At 42.2% G+C, this 15,839-nt stretch overlaps 1 protein-coding gene across 21 annotated transcripts in view; it reads right to left on the reverse strand.

Moving 5' to 3' along the window:
• Arhgap10 (Rho GTPase activating protein 10) overlaps nucleotides 1–15,667 on the reverse strand; it is a 152,633-nt gene extending 136,966 nt beyond the window's left edge. For all 21 annotated transcript variants that reach the window (XR_015443981.1, XR_015443975.1, XR_015443979.1 and 18 more), the window contains exons 1-3: nucleotides 15,398–15,667; nucleotides 12,721–12,818; nucleotides 8,245–8,319 (exon numbers count right to left, since the gene is read on the reverse strand). Coding sequence is in view for 7 of the 21 variants with exons in the window: in XM_087193361.1 (XP_087049487.1) it covers nucleotides 8,245–8,319; nucleotides 12,721–12,818; nucleotides 15,398–15,487 (263 nt within the window). In the remaining 14 variants the exon portion in view is untranslated. The remainder of the gene's footprint in view (nucleotides 1–8,244; nucleotides 8,320–12,720; nucleotides 12,819–15,397) is intronic.
• Between the last annotated feature and the right edge of the window lie 172 nt (nucleotides 15,668–15,839).

Consider the following 15,839-nt stretch of genomic DNA (forward strand, 5'->3'; position numbering starts at 1 on the left):
GGTCTGCGACTAGCTTGCTGAGACTCATTGATGTACATCTGCACACAGCTACCCACGTTGTCTACTGTGACAGCAGAGACATACCCTGAAAGAGGCCCTTCATATTCATGGTTATTTTTTATTCCCAAAATTAGAACCATTAGTTTGGTTTTTCTCTTTTCTTTTCTTTTGCTCCTCTCATCTTTAATTTTTTTTCTACTCTTTGCAAATATTTGTTTTTCTCCCCTTTTTTTTTCCTTTTCTTCTTTCTTTTCTCTTTCCTTTCTCTCTTACACTCACTCTTGTGCTCTCCCACATTGTTCATCTTCCCTTTTTGTCCCTGTTTTGGTCCTCATTCCGAGTTCTTCTTTATTTTCCTAGTATTCTCTTCTTCCCTCTCACCTGTGTCTTCTGGCCACACTGCTAACCTTCCCCTATCCTTCTTCCCATCTGTCCCTCCCTCCCAACCCCCTTCTAACTCCCCATCCCAAAGGGTAAAGTTGTTATATTGAAGAGTTTATTCACTATATGCTGGGTTGGTCCTCGATCTTGATTTAATTCACACAACTAAAGGTGACAGATTAATAACTACCACAAAATGTCATTTTCAAAGATGTATTTGATGCAGTGGTGTTGCTGACTATATCACTTGGGCTAACGTGTTGTGATTGATCTAGTCAATGAACCTTCCTTGTATAAAGAAAATGAGATAGCCTTAGAGTCATTAGAGACTCAAAACTTAAAGACCAGCTATATCTGGAAGACACCTCTGAGAAGCAATCATTCCATAAGGGTTCTAATTACAAGCAACAAAGATACCTACAATAAGCAACTTCAAACTATCAACCCAGGAGTTAAACCAAGGACAGTACCGAAAACAAAAATGAGAAGACATTTAAGCAAGGCAAAAACTCAGACTTCCACCCCACCAAGGGTAAATCCTGGGGGAAATGAGATGGAAAAGTCCCATAACCAAACCACCTGCATACCCTGAACTGATAGCACAGGAAGTAACAAAACAGATGAATGAGGCTCTAGAAAAATTCAAAGCAGAAATAATCTCCCAGATATCTACAGAGATGGTGAGCAGAGTGAAAGACATGATTAGAGGATCTAGAACAGAAACAGATAAAAATATAGATGAGCTCAGAAGCATGCTGGAAGCAATGAATACCCAGCATAAGAAAGAAATGGAAACTATGATCACCCAACATAAGAAATGGTATCCATGGAACAGATTCAAACAGATATTCAGGAGATCAAAAACTCCATTGAAAGTATCCACAGCAGATTAAGTGAATCTGAAGATAGAATATCACATATAGAAGACAGAATCATGGTTAGAGACCATGAAAATAGAGATTTCTTAAAAATAGTTAAGGGACCATGAGAAATCAATCCAACAACTGCTAGACAATGCAAAGAAGAACAACATAAGATGGATAGGAGTCCATGAAAAAACAGGAGAAAGCACAATTGACATAAAAAAAACTGTTCACAGAAGTAATAGTGGAAAACTTCCCAGACAGAGGAAGAGAATTGGACATACAGATAAGTGAAGGATATAGAACTCCAACTAGCCATGATCAAAAAAAATCTACATCTAGACATATAATAGTCAAGATCCCAGAAACCCAACAGAAAAACAAAATCCCACAAGCAGTTAGAGAAAAGAAACAAATCACCTACAAAGGAAAGCCCATCAGAATCATAGCAGACTTCTCAACACAAACCCTCAAATTGAGGAGAGCCTGGAGTGAAGTATTTCAAGCCCTAAAAGAAAATAACTTCCAACCTAGACTGTTGTATCCTGCAAAATTATCTTTCAAAATTGATGGGGAAATTAGATACTTCCACGACAAAGAACACCTGAGAAATTTCATGAACACCAAACCAGCACTACAAGCAATTCTAAACAATATCCTAGAAAAAAACAACGAGGGCCACAACTCCATGAGGCCCAACAGAGGGAAGCCACCAGGCAAGGTAAGACACTAAAGGGAAAGGGGGAAAAAATAAGAAATAAAAGAGCCAATAAAAGTAAAACATCATGACAAGGATGAATCAATATCTATCAATTATATCCCTCAAGGTTAATGGATGGCCTCAATTCACCAATCCAAAGAAATAGACTGGCAGAATGGATTACAAAGGAAAATGCAACAATATGCTGTATACAAGAAACACACCTAACTCAAAAAGAAACTCATAGATTGAAAATAAAAGGATGGAAAACAGTTCTCCACACCACAGGAACCCAGAAGAAAGCAGGGAGAGCAATCTTATTTGCAGACAAAGTAGATTTCAAACCAAAACTAATTAAGAGAGACAAAGATGGTCACTACATCCTTGTGAAGGGAACAATACAAGAGGAAGACATGACAATCCTAAATATTTATGCACCAAATACGAATGCCCCCAACTATACAAAACAAATATTAATGGACATGAAAATCCAAATAAACACTGACACAATTGTAGTGGGGGACCTCAGTACCCCACTATCACAAATAGATCATCTACACAAAAATTTAACAAGGAAATTCTAGAACTAAACCAAGCTATTGAACAAATGGACTTAATAGATGTTTACAGAGTGTTCCACCCCACAAAATCAGAATACACATTCCTTTTGGCTGCACACGGGTCGTTCTCCAGAACAGATCACATGCTAGCTCATAGGACATGTCTGATCAATAACATAAGAAACCGCAAAACCCCAACAAACACATGGAAACTGAATAACACCCTCTTGAACAACCAATGGGTCACAGAAGTAATTAAAGAACAAATTAAACAGTTTCTACAAGTAAATGAAAATGCCAGTACAACATACAGGAATCTATGGGACACAATGAAAGCAGTTCTACGTGGGAAATTCATAGCACTCAATGCCCATATTAGGAAAACGGAGAAAACTCAGATAAATAGCCTAATGCAGAACCTCAAGCTCCTAGAAAAAGAAAAGCATAACGAATCCAAAGCTCGTACAAGAGAGGAAATTATAAAGATCAGGGCAGAAATCAATGCAATGGAGACTAAGAGAATAACACAAAAAAATCAATGAATCGAAGAGTTGGTTTTTTGAAAGAATAAATAAAATCAATAAACCTTTAGCCAACCTTATCAAAAAAAGGAAAGAAAAGGCACACATACATGCAATTAAAAATGAAAAAGGTGAAGTCACAACAGATCCAACAGAAATTCAGAGGATTATCAGTACCTACTTCGAGAACTTGTACTCCAATAAAATGGAAAACACAGAAGAAATGGGTGGATTCCTAGATACATATGAATTGCCAAAGTCAAAGGAAGAAGATATAGAAATTCTAAACACCCCAATTACATTGAGTGAAATTGAAAATGTAATAAAATGTTTACCAATAAAGAAAAGCCCAGGTCTGGATGGCTTCACTGCTGAATTTTACAAGACATTTAAAGAAGAACTAACACCATTACTCTTTAAACTCATCAAGGAAATTGAAAGGGAAGCAAGGCTTCCAAATTCCTTCTTGGAAGCAAGTGTTACTTAGATTCCAAAACCAGGAAAAGACCCAACCCAAAAAGAGAACTACAAGCCAATCTCCATAATGAACATAGAGGCAAAAATCCTCAACAAGATACTGGCAAACAGAGGGTCATCAAGAAGATCATACACCCTGACCAAGTCAGATTTATCCCTGGGATGCAAGGATGGTTCAACATCCATAAATCAATAAATGTAATATACCATATTAACAGAGTCAAGGACAAAAACCATATGATCCTCTCAATAGATGCAGAAAAAGCATTCAACAAAATCCAGCACCCATTCATGATAAAACCCTACAGAAAATTCAAATAGAAGGTCTTTATCTTAACCTTATTAAGGCTATCTATGAAAAACCAATAGCCAACATCATACTAAATGGTCAAAAACTGAAAACTTTCACGATAAAATCAGGAACAAGACAAGGATGCCCACTATCACCACTCCCGTTCAATATAGTACTGGAAACATTAGCCACAGCAATTAGACAAGAGAAAGAAATAAAAGGAATAAAGATAGGAAAAGATGACGCTAAACTGTCATTATTTGCTGACGATATGATACTTTACATGGAAGATCCAAAAAACTCTGCCAGAAGACTTCTAGACTTAATTGACAGATTCAGTAGAGTAGCTGGATACAAGGTCAACAGTCAAAAAACAATAGCCTTCTTGTACACAAATAACAGACTCACTGAGAGAGAAATTAGGGAAACAATTCCTTTTACAATAGCATCCAAAAAAATGAAATATCTAGGAAACAATGTAACAAAGGAAGCAAAAGACCTCTACACTGAAAACTACAGCACTCTGAAAAAAGAGATCAAAGGGGATACAAAAAAATGGAAAGACATGCCTTGCTCCTGGGTAGGACAAATCAATATAGCAAAAATGGCCATGTTTCCAAAACTACTATATAGATTCAATACAATGCCAATTGAAATTCCAACAATATACTTAATAGAACCAGAGAAAAGAATCCAAAAATTCATTTGGAACAAGAAGAGACCTAGAATAGCTAAAGCAATTCTAAGCAACAGAGACATGGCTGGGGGTATCACAATCCCCAACTTGAAACTATACTACAAAGCTACTGTGATAAAATCAGCACAGTACTGGCAAAGGAACAGACCTGAGGATCAGTGGAATAGATTAGAAAATGCAGAAACAACTTCAGACATGCTAAGCCACCTCATCTTTGACAAAGGAGCCAACCACCATCATTGGAGGAAAGATAGCCTATTTAATAAATGGTGGTGGAAAAACTGGCTTTCAACCTGCCAAAGATTAAAACTAGACCCATACCTATCACCATGCACTAAACTAAGATCGACGCAGACCTCACCAAGGCGTGGACGGGGCCCAGGACTGCCAGTGTAGCTTCAAGCTGCTTGTCTGACCTGGCCAATCAAGCTTGCTTGTAGATTTTTTCATGACTCAAGCAATAATTCTCAATCACAAAATGTGTCATGTAACCAATAAACAAAGTGATGTTAGCACATTCTTTTGTTTAATCCATTGAGTTTTGAGTTAAGGCAAGGAGGTTAAATAACCCACATACTTAATAACGAGAACATGAAATTTCACAGGACTTTGGTTATGGAACTGTAAGTGTGTGAGAACATAGCCACTTTGTTCTTTTGTAATATAAAACAGAATTTATAGGAAACAGACCCAGGAAAGATAGGGCAATCTGATTCTGTGTTTTTGAGAGTTTAAGATGGTGTGTGTGTGCATTTTCCAGAGGATTTTATATTCTTTGATAAAAGAATTATATTGTTTTCCAGAGAGAGAGAAAAGCAGAAATGACTAAAATAAAAATGAGCTCATCAGTATCAAAGAAGGAGCTAAATACTAGGCTTAAATTGAAGTGAAATAAAAGGAATGCTCATTTGGGTTATCACCCAAGACATATCCATGGTATATTTATTCAATTTAATTTCTGAATGTTAACAGCATCTAGATTAAGAACAAAAGATCTAAACCTAAAAGTAAAAAAATCTCAAAAAAAGAAGAAAAAGAAAAGTTATTTCTCCTAGACAATTAGTTAAGTCTAAGATGGAATTTCTCTTTGAATTTACACTATGGTTGTTTTTTTTTTTTTCTCTAGCCCTCCCTTACACTATGGTTGTTAATTTAGGAATTATGATGGTTTGGAAGAGATTTCAAGAAAACTATCTAATGCCTACGCTTTTGTTGTTTACTTAGTGACAGTTAATTTTGAAATTATACTCGCACAAAATAGCGAATACATCTTTCATTGATTTAAAAACAGATAGATTATAGTTTAAAGTATGTGTCCATTGATAATGGCAACCCTCAGTCTCAACAGTTAGGATCTACTTCAGCCATACTTCCGATCACAGAGAAATAAAAGGGATAACTGTTTCTCAATACATACTCATCCAAAACTACATAAGTAGCTCTGAACACGGTGAACAGCTGCTATCTGGCCTCTAGGAGCCTCCTGCAGACTTAAAGGTGGGGTGTGTTAGTCAGCTTTCTGGCAGCACAACAAACCACCAGAGATAAACAACTTGTAAAGAGAATCCTTTACCTTGGTGCCCAGTTTTAGAAAGTTTAGTTCATGGCTGGGTAGACCTACTGCTTTGAGGTCTCTGGCAGTGGTGCCAGATAGGGAGGACAGGGAATGATCAGCGGAACAAACTGCTTACCTCATGGGCAGAAGCAAAAAAGCAAGAGGAAAGGGCTGGGGTCCCACTGGGGCACACCCCCAGTGCCCTAAAGGTCTCCCACAGCACCTCCCGGGAACACCACCCCGAAGACCAACCCTGACACAAGGCCTCCATAAATACGCGCCAGGGTACTGAAGCTTACTTCCTTGGGCTGTTTATGCCCTCGTTACACTTAGTTGCCAAGTCCCCTTTCTGCTTAAGAGGCCCATAACCTGACCTTCAGTGTGAACTTTGCAATTTGCCTCTCTGCCTTTCTCCTTCAACCACTCCTCCCCATTTTCTTTTTCCCTGGAGATTTCCATGTTGTTCTGACCCCAGAGGCACCCTGCCCAGGATGTGCTGACTTGGGCGATTCCCTCTCACCCTTTGGAGTCAGCCCCTGTTCCCGCTCGCTGCTCATGCAGGGCATGGCTAGCTTCTCCCTGAACCCAGGCCCTCCCACCCAGCCATCCTAGTCCCAGCTACTTCTGTGTTGCTTTGGGAGGACTCAGAAAACTGTTGGGGAGGGGGTTCAGGGAAGTGTTGGGTGCTCAGTATCCCGAAGGGCATGGAGATTGTCTGGGGCACCTGCCCAGCTGTATGGGGGCAGGGGCCTTGTGAGCGGGGCCTACTGAAGCAAAGTGTCGACCTTCGCTGTTCTAAATCCTCCAGGTCCCCAGGAATTGCTTGTCCTCTCAGCTGACTCGGGAGTGGACAGAGCGCCATCCTTTTCAGTTTCCCCAAGGTCACATGCCTTCAGGTTCTCTTCCTCCTTCCAGCAGGCTCAGCTTTTATTTCCTTCTGTGTCTCCTACATAGCTTCTAACTGTATAACTTACATTTATGGTGTAACCCCTCTGCCCTGAGTCCTCCAAGCTCTTATTCATTTTGAGCTTAAAAAATTGGTTTTCTCTCTCAAAAAACTTGGTCCTTACTACAAAAACCCTACAGATTCTCCTTTGGTTTTAAAATTCCCCTCAGAAACACAGATGTCCTTGTCCCTGGGCTATGTCACCCCAGTTCTGAAGTAATGAATTCTAGTGATTCAGTGGCCACCAAGAGACCTGGTAGTGGAGAGGGGAACCAAAAAACCTGAGAAGAGAAACATCAACTATGATCTCTGAACTGTACCCTACTACATTTATTAGGAAGTGTGTTTCTTAGGAACTATGTGATAATGTAGTCGGGGTGATACTGCCCCCTAGTGGACATTTAGAAATGTGTAGAACATGTGTAGTGAATGCAGTAACGGGAATTTAGCGGCATTTGGGTGGACAATCGGATGGTGAATATCCCACAATGTGCAGAAAATCCCACACAAAATGCGAATAGCTAGCTCTTGCAAAACACCAGAAGCATCCCTCTCTGCTGGGGCTTTTCCAGTCTCTGACCCCGTCCACATCACTATACAGCATGGCCCCAAGGCCTCCTTTAGGCATCAGGCCCAACTTGCTTACTTTCTTTTTGTACCGGGGATCCAACTCGGGTCCTTGTGCTTGCTCAAGCAGGCGGTGAAAGGGACCTTGATTCTTTACCTCTCCATAGTCCTATGTGACTAACCTGCTTTCCATGCTTTCTTTGGATATGTCTAGTGTGAGCTGTTCGGGAGGGGAGTGAAGGACCCTACTGATAGGTCTCCCACTACCTCAGCAGTTATTATGTATAGTAGCTGCCCTCTTCCTATCGTGCCTTGCCCTCTCCCCTGTGTGACATCATGCCAAGATGGTTGCTCCCACCAAAGAATAAACCCTTCTTCCCAGCATGCCCCTGTTCCCGCCTAAAGAGTAACCTAATACTCACTCACCTCCTACCAGCTAGTGACATCACCAGCTCCTCCATTCCCTAGTCACTACCTCACTCAACCCCGACTCAGCCCCTAAAACCCCACCACAGTCTCTATAAAAGACTCTCCCTGCCCCGGCCATATTGCTTTTGTCTCTCCTTTATTCAGAGACAGCCCGGCAGATCTCTTCCTCTAATAAAGGCTTGTTGTGGCCTGGTCTGGTCTTGGTCTTTGGCCTTTTACCTGACACCTACCACGAGGTATATTCACATGTTCTAACCTTTGGATTCTAAACTTTGGATTCCTTTTCTGTTCTGGGTCCATGCAGTGTCTTTGAGCTTGCTTGACCAGTTTTCTGTAGAAGGAATACACAAAAATTATTTTCATGGTTCACATTGTCAATCCTATCATTGCTATATGTGGGAGAAAATGTCCAAGATGCTATATTTTAGTCCTGTCCTTAACTCCATGATTTGGGGGCATTTAGCTCCAGAGGCTGTTTAGTTTTCTCATTTGCAAAAATGCTTGCCAAAGTAAGACACCATCTCAAATAAAAATAATAAAAGGTTGGAAACACAGCTCAGCTCCAGTGCTGAGGCCCTGCATTACACTCCCAATACAGCAGTAGTGGGCGGGGTGGGGGTGGCATCTTGAACAATTCACCTTTTCTCCCCTTGCAGGTCTGGGGTGGGAAGAATACAGAAAGTACTGGTACAACAGGCACTACTGTCTTAATTCATGAAAAGGCACTAACAATTTAACCCACCATTATTTTTGCACCATGAGTGGAAATGTGAATATAACGAAAAAGTCAAAGAGAACCTGCAGGAGGCCCTAGACTCAATCCCCAGCACAGACAAAAAATATTAAAAGCACTTGAGTTTTGATTCTGGTACATTTCACATCTTTCCCATAACAGCTCTTTTATTTTATTTTATTTTATTTATTTATTTTTGGTACCAGGGATCAAACTCAGGTCCTTGTGCTTGCAGGGCAGGCGGGAGAACCACTGAGTTAAATCCCTGGGCCCATAACAGCTCTTTTAATATCTTTCTTTCACAATTTAGAAGTCAGTGGAGTCTTCAGCGAAGAAAATGACAATAATGAAATTAGATTTTCCTATTACTTTATGGCCCATGTTGGTTATTGAGCTAGACATAATAAAAAACATACATTTTAAGTTATTGTTTTGTGTTCTATGAAAGATTAATCTCTTATCTATCTGTTTTGTCAATATATTTGGGAAATATTTATTGATCATTTACTGTGCTCTAATCCCTGCTCTACATACAAACAGTTGAAGATATAACACTGAACAAAACTGACTCACTGCTAACTGGAAACTGGATAAAGAAGATGTGAGTTTTTTTATAAAATGGAGTACTACTCAGCCATAAAGAATGAGAAACTACAGACATTTTATAGCTAAATGCATGCAATACTGAGGCCATCTTAAGTGAAATAAATAGGACACACATGTGTAAATACCGAATAGTTTCTCTAGTGTGAGAAACTGAAAGTGTAAATAAGGATGAAAATGAATAATTGATAATGTGAAATAGGAAAAGGTCCGAAGGGAAAGGAAAAATTATGAGAAAAGAAAAAAAAATGGAAACAAAATCTGTGAATAGGGAAGGGTGCAGGGGGTGAAGGGCGCACAGGGAATGGGGAAAAAATAAGAACCAAGATACATCATGTACAGGTACAAGCATCCAATGATAAATGTAAACGTATTGCATACCTAAAATGGACCACTAAAAGAATTAAAAACAAAAAAGAAAAAACAAAAAAACTGACTCACTGCTTTCGTAGAGCTCACATTATAGTTACCAATTTCCACTGTGTGAGAAGATCCCTTAAAAATATCTCAGGGAATCCAGGAAGTCAAAAGCATTTTCATGTTTTTAATTTTTTTTCACTGGGTTCACATTTGCACTGATTTGAAGTACAGGTGTGATTGAGTGGCATGCTGAACTAGTTGCTTTTTTCTATAACCTCCTGTTTTATTTGAAGAATAATTGGAGGATGAATTACAGGTTTTTAGCCTTGGAAATTTGATAGATATTTTTGTGAAAACCAAGTAAGTCTGTAACTTCTAGGGAAATAAATGACAATATTTATTGTCAATGATAAATTCACAGTTTCCAGCAAAAATTAGACTTCAAATATTTTATTTAGTGCTGTGAGCTTGAAAGCTTCCCACAGAATGGAAGATTTCTAATGAGTTTGATGGGAATATTAATAAATATGATTTTTTTACATTGTTAAATAAAACATGCCAACGTTTGGAAAATCTACACTAAAATCTGAGTGAACTAATATTTTCCAAATGGTCTGGTCATGTGCGGTGCACATCTGTAATCCCAGCACTCTGGGAGGCCAAGGCATGAGGATTGCAAGTTCAAGTCTAGCCTAGGCAACTTAGCAGTCAAGGTGATCGTGTCTCAATTTTTTTTTTTTTTTTGTACTAGGGATCGAACTCAGGTCCTTAGGCTTGCGCAGCAGATGGTGAAACTACTGAGCTAAATCCCCGGCCCATGTCTCAAAATTTTAAAAAGGGGGGGGAGGGGGTTATGGATGTAGCTCAGTGCGAAAAGGGCTTAGGTTCAATCCCTATACTAAAAAAATAAATCAAACTAATAGTAATTCCTTAAAGAAGTAACTTGTTATAATGATATACTAGCATAAAATAAAACTGTGCTTATGAAATAGCAATCCTTAATACTGCCTTTGAGAACATTAAAGCTGTTAGCTTTTTTCCTTCCTGGTACTGGAGGTTGAACCAAGGGCCCTGCACTGAGCTACATTCCCAGCCCTTTTTGACACAGGGTCTGTCTGGGTAAGTCACTTGCTGCCCAGTTGATCCCCAACTTGTCTTCCTCCTGCCTCAGCCCGCCAGGGTGCTGGGACCACAAGTACAAAAAGTTAAATTCAATGTTCAATTAAATAAAAATTCAAATTCAATTAATTGAGTTAAAAAATTAATTCAATGTAATTCTTGCCGTGCTAGGAATCAAACTCAGGACCTTGCACATGCTAGGCAAGCTTTCTACCACTGAGCTATATCATCAAACCCTGTACTTATTTATTTTTAAGAAAAAGACAGAATTCGCGTTTCTTGATGCCTGGAAGATTAGTATGACATCAGTTGCAAAATAAATTATGAAAGAATTGAAGCATAAGAATAAACTCAACACTGAACTAGAAAAACAGCTCCGGGAGTACAGTAAGGGAAATCTGAGGTAATTTCATTTCAAAGACAGGAAGATGTTTTGGAAACAAATTGCTGGTGATAAAGAACCAAGTAAAAGTAAATATTAGGCAATAAGGAAAATTGAGAGAAAAGGTAACTTGAGAAAGAGGACAATGTATAGAGATGTTACAATATGAAGAAACTCCAGTTCATATACTGAGTATCAGTTAAATATTAGGACTAAAATGCAGAACTGAGAGCACTGATAACTCAAACAACAAATGCCTTTTTCCTCAAATGAATACGTCACGCTGCCAAAGAAATTTCAATAACCCACAAACCTTCTCCAATGCAAGGAACAAGGAAAGGATAGACATGGACCTTAAGCAAATTTGTGCAAATTGGAGATAAGAGGACCTACTTCGTAGAGTTGTCGGGAGGATTTCAGGAGTTATTATATGTAGCCACTTGGAACAATGCCTGATGCATTAGGAGCTCAGTGGCTGTTGATTACTATGTATTATCATCACTGGCAGTTCCATAAATCATCTATGAGGTTCCTTGCTATAACACAATGAGCACAGTAACAGGACACTTGATTTCAAGTCTCATTCTTCTATACCTATTAGCTCTGACAGTATGATCAATAATAAGGACAAGAGTGCTTGGTTTGAATTCCAGATCTACCATTTATTATCAACTGAATCTGAGGGAGAATTTTGAAGCTTAATTTCCTCATCTGAAATGTGGATATAATAAATTACACTTTGCAGGCCTGGAAATGTAGTGTTGCCGAAGAAACAGCACTTGCTTAGCATGTGTGAGGCCTGGGGTTCAATCACTGCAGAGTTTGGAGTTTTACTTTTGTTAGGGTTAAGGTTAAGTTTGAGGTTAGGGCTGGGTTACAATCAGAAGTACCAAACAAGAAAACATACATACATACAACATCTGGTTATTGCCTTCAAAGTGAAGACAGCCTTTCCTGGATATTTTCTACTTTTTTATGATGTAATTTTATTTGCCACAGCTACTCAGCTTAGGAAAGTTGCTTAATATTTATCCACTTAATACAGCCCTTTAAATGTATTTCTTTTTTTTTTTTTTTTGGTACCGGAGATCGAACTCAGGACCCTGCACTTGCGAGGCAGGCACTGGAACCACTGAGCTAACTCCCTGGCCCCATTTAAATGTATTTCTAAGGCAGTATCAGGAGGAAGGCAAAATGACTGAATTGAGTATTGAAATTGAATGACTGAAATGCATTCATACTTTCTCTAGTTTTTCATGTTATTTCCTTCCTAACAGTTTTAACTCTTGTCAAGTCTTTTTTTTTTTTTCCTGTACAACACTTTTTTAAATTGAGAGAAGTGCTAGGGAGATGGCACAGTAAGGGCTGGCAGCCCATTTCAGCTTCTCCAGGACTTAGAAAAAAGCTGTTCAGTGAAGAGGCAAAGATGACCTCAGGGATTAAGAAAGAACCAACAGGAAAACTAGAACTCATAGAAAACCCGGAGAAACTGAAGAAAATGCAGAGAAAAGAATGAAACAGTCTGGAGTACTTACCCTGGCTCCTGGAGAGGGGAACCTATCCCCACAAACACAAGGTAAGCCCGGACAGGATCAGAAGCCCCAGTATTAAATGACTCACCAGGAGCACTACCCTGAAAAAAAACAACAGTTATTGGACATGCAAATACAGTGTGAGGTTTTACTGCGTGAGTCCTTCCACGTGGCAAGCTACAGTTAGAGAAGTATCTATTGCATTGCTGGCCATATTTGGGAGGGATTCATCAGAAGCCATTTTAGGAAGGGGTTAATTGTTTGAGCTACTCTGGGAGGCAGAAGTCACAGAACTATACTTCAGGGTTTCTGAGGTCACCCTACCACAGTGACCAGTTGGGAGATGCCCATAAGGGATGGTTGTAGAGAGGGAGCAGGCTACTTAGAGACTTCTTGAGAAGTTTAAGAAGCCGCAAACTCAGGCTAAGAAGGACACGATGGGCCTGTGCTCTGTGATGAAAAGCCAGGCTTGTAAAAGGGAGGTAATACATTCTTGCAGAAGGAACAAAGACCAAGACGGGTGATAACATCAGATGCCTCACACACTATTACCAGATGTCTCCCATATACCCTGCCCTCTTTCTTCCCACACTTGTAATCAATAAATCCTGGAGGGTTTTGGTGTCTGGTGTCCGGTGTCTTTGCTACCCCGATCAGCTCAGATGATCCCAGATCCTTGCTTTCTGTTTAAGTCTTGTTTCTGTGTCTTTCTTTTCCCTTGCGTTGTAGCCCCTAGGCAGGAGATCAGGACTCGAGGCTGAGGACACGATATTAATTTAATTTAATTCTTTAAAGTCTTTATTTCACTTTTCTCTTTCTTATCTTTCCTTTGAAATTTAACTTCTTTCAATTTTTCCTTTCCCCCCCTCCTCCATTTTTATTATTATTAATATTAACTTTTATTGAGCCTGGGATTTAGCTCAGTGGTGCTGCTGCCTGCCTCGCAAGCACAAGGTCCTGAGTTTGATCCCTGGTAACACACACACACACACACACACACAAAATTAACCTTTATTAATTCTTAGATATGTAGTTGACTCTTATTATTACTGAATTCTTTTCTGTGGTAAAATAATTGTTGTATTTAGTAGATATTTACTATGTGTCAATATTTGGTTTGGTTTTTGGTCCCTATATATTATCACTGAAGATCACTTTTCTATTGCTAAGGGTAGTATAGTTGTATCTCTTATTAGTACTAATGTTATATCTCTGACTATTATTATTGCTGTTTCTTTGCTATTGCCAGTGGCGGCATGGTTAATTGGTTTTTACTACATGCCAATATCTGGTTTATAGTATTACAACAGAAATATGAGAAAACAAAGCAAAGAGATGCTTCCAAAAGCCTCAACTCCCCAAAAGCTTATCTCACAGATGATGAAGTCTACTTATAAGTTATAGGCAAAGATCTAAAAAACAAAATTGTCAAAATATTTGAGACCAGGGATTTAGCTCAGTGGTTCTGCCACCTGCCTCGAAAGTGCAAGGTCCTGAGTTCACTCCTTCGTGTTACTTTGCTTACTACTTTAGCACTGCATTTTTCCACTAATCTAATCTGAGAGAAAGCTTACTATCGAGGATATTCACTTTATAATGAGTGGAAGGAGGGAGTGCACATAATTTGGACAAACACAGGAGGAAAGGAACCAAACGGTTTCCTAAATAGCTCAACTGTCTGCACCAAGAAATTTCAGGTTCCCTCCAATCGCCCTCTCCTCGCGTCTCCTCCCGCCCACCCAAACCCTGCAGTCACTAAGCAAAGGGATGGCCTGGCTTCTTAACTTTGATTTCTAAAGACTTTTCGGCGCCTCCACTGGGTTCCGTTTCTGGCTCCAGACTGGGCCAAAGTCAGCGTCAGTGATGTACACACCTAAATCTGGTCCCCCGGCCCTCGGCGACCCGCAGGCCGGCGGTGGCAGCTGTGTGGCGCCCGCCCGGGCCGTGGGGGAGGAGAGCACCCCGTGCCCGAAGGCCCCTCCTCCCCTGTCCACTTAGTCGAGCTTCGGGATTCCCGACCCCGAACCCGGGGAGACTCGAACTCTCCGCCGCCCCAGCTGGGAGCTCCCAGGCGGAAGGGGCGACAGCAGCGCTGACGGGAAGCCGGTCCCGAGTCCGGACCCCCAGGGTCCCCGGCTTGGAGCGGCCCGGCGCCCCAGCAGCCAGGAGTCCCCGCCGAGCGTCCCAACTTTCCCGCGGGGTCCGCCCTCACCGCCCTACCAGCCCGCGGAGCGGCCGGGCAGGGATCGCGCCCTAGCCGTGCGCGGCGGCTCGCTGGAGCCTGGGGAGACCCGGACCCAGCGCCCTGACCTGCGCGGCAGCGGCGGAGACTCAGCCGGCGCTGCCGAATTATTCATCATTAAAGGGATGGACGCGTCTCTTTTACTAAGTTTTTCACTTCCTTTGGGGAGGGCTTGTCCTGCCCAGGATCCTAGCTTCTCGCAAAATCTAGGTTAGAACGGAGCCAGGGCGGCCGCCGAGCTCGCGCGCCCTCCGCCTGGCACCCTTGCTCCGGGCGGCCCTGCGGGCACCCGCGCCTCCGGCCGCCGCGCCTCCTGCCCGCAGCCCAGCGCCCTTCGCCAGCCCGCGCCCTCTGCCCTCCGCGCGGACCCTGCCAGCCTGGCGCTCTCCGTGCCCCCTCCCGCCGCTGCTCGCGCAAAGTGACGGTCGCCGCACTCACCTTTCCTAGGACGTGGTGGGGAGGCTGGGGCGGACGGAGGGGGGCAGAGAGGCACCCGCCGCCGCCGCCGCCCCCACCAGCGAGTCCCATGCGAGGCGCCCGGCAGTGAGGATGGAGAAGAAGAGAATCCGAGCGGTCGCCCTACTGACGGTGGGAAGAGCGACGGAGCAGGAGTGCTGGGACCCCGCGGGGGGCGGCGGCGCCAGAGAGCGCAGAGGGGGTCGTGGGCACCCGCCCGCCCCCTGCAGGCCCGTCCCCCGGCTCCTCGTTCTCCACCGCGCTGGTGCCGCCAGCGACCTGGGAGTCGGCCAGTCCGGCCGCCCGCCTGTCGGCGCCCCCTGCCCGGGCCTGGGGCGGCCAGTGACGGCTCGGCGGCGGCCGAGCGTGCGTGCGTGTGCGTGTGCGTGTGGGGGCGGCCGCAGGGGGAGCCCGCGGCGCCACG

Source organism: Heterocephalus glaber, unplaced genomic scaffold, assembly GCF_053883595.1.
Source record: "Heterocephalus glaber isolate CG9 unplaced genomic scaffold, H.glaber_assembly_v1.0 deba00001587, whole genome shotgun sequence".
NCBI classification, from domain to species: domain Eukaryota; kingdom Metazoa; phylum Chordata; class Mammalia; order Rodentia; family Bathyergidae; genus Heterocephalus; species Heterocephalus glaber.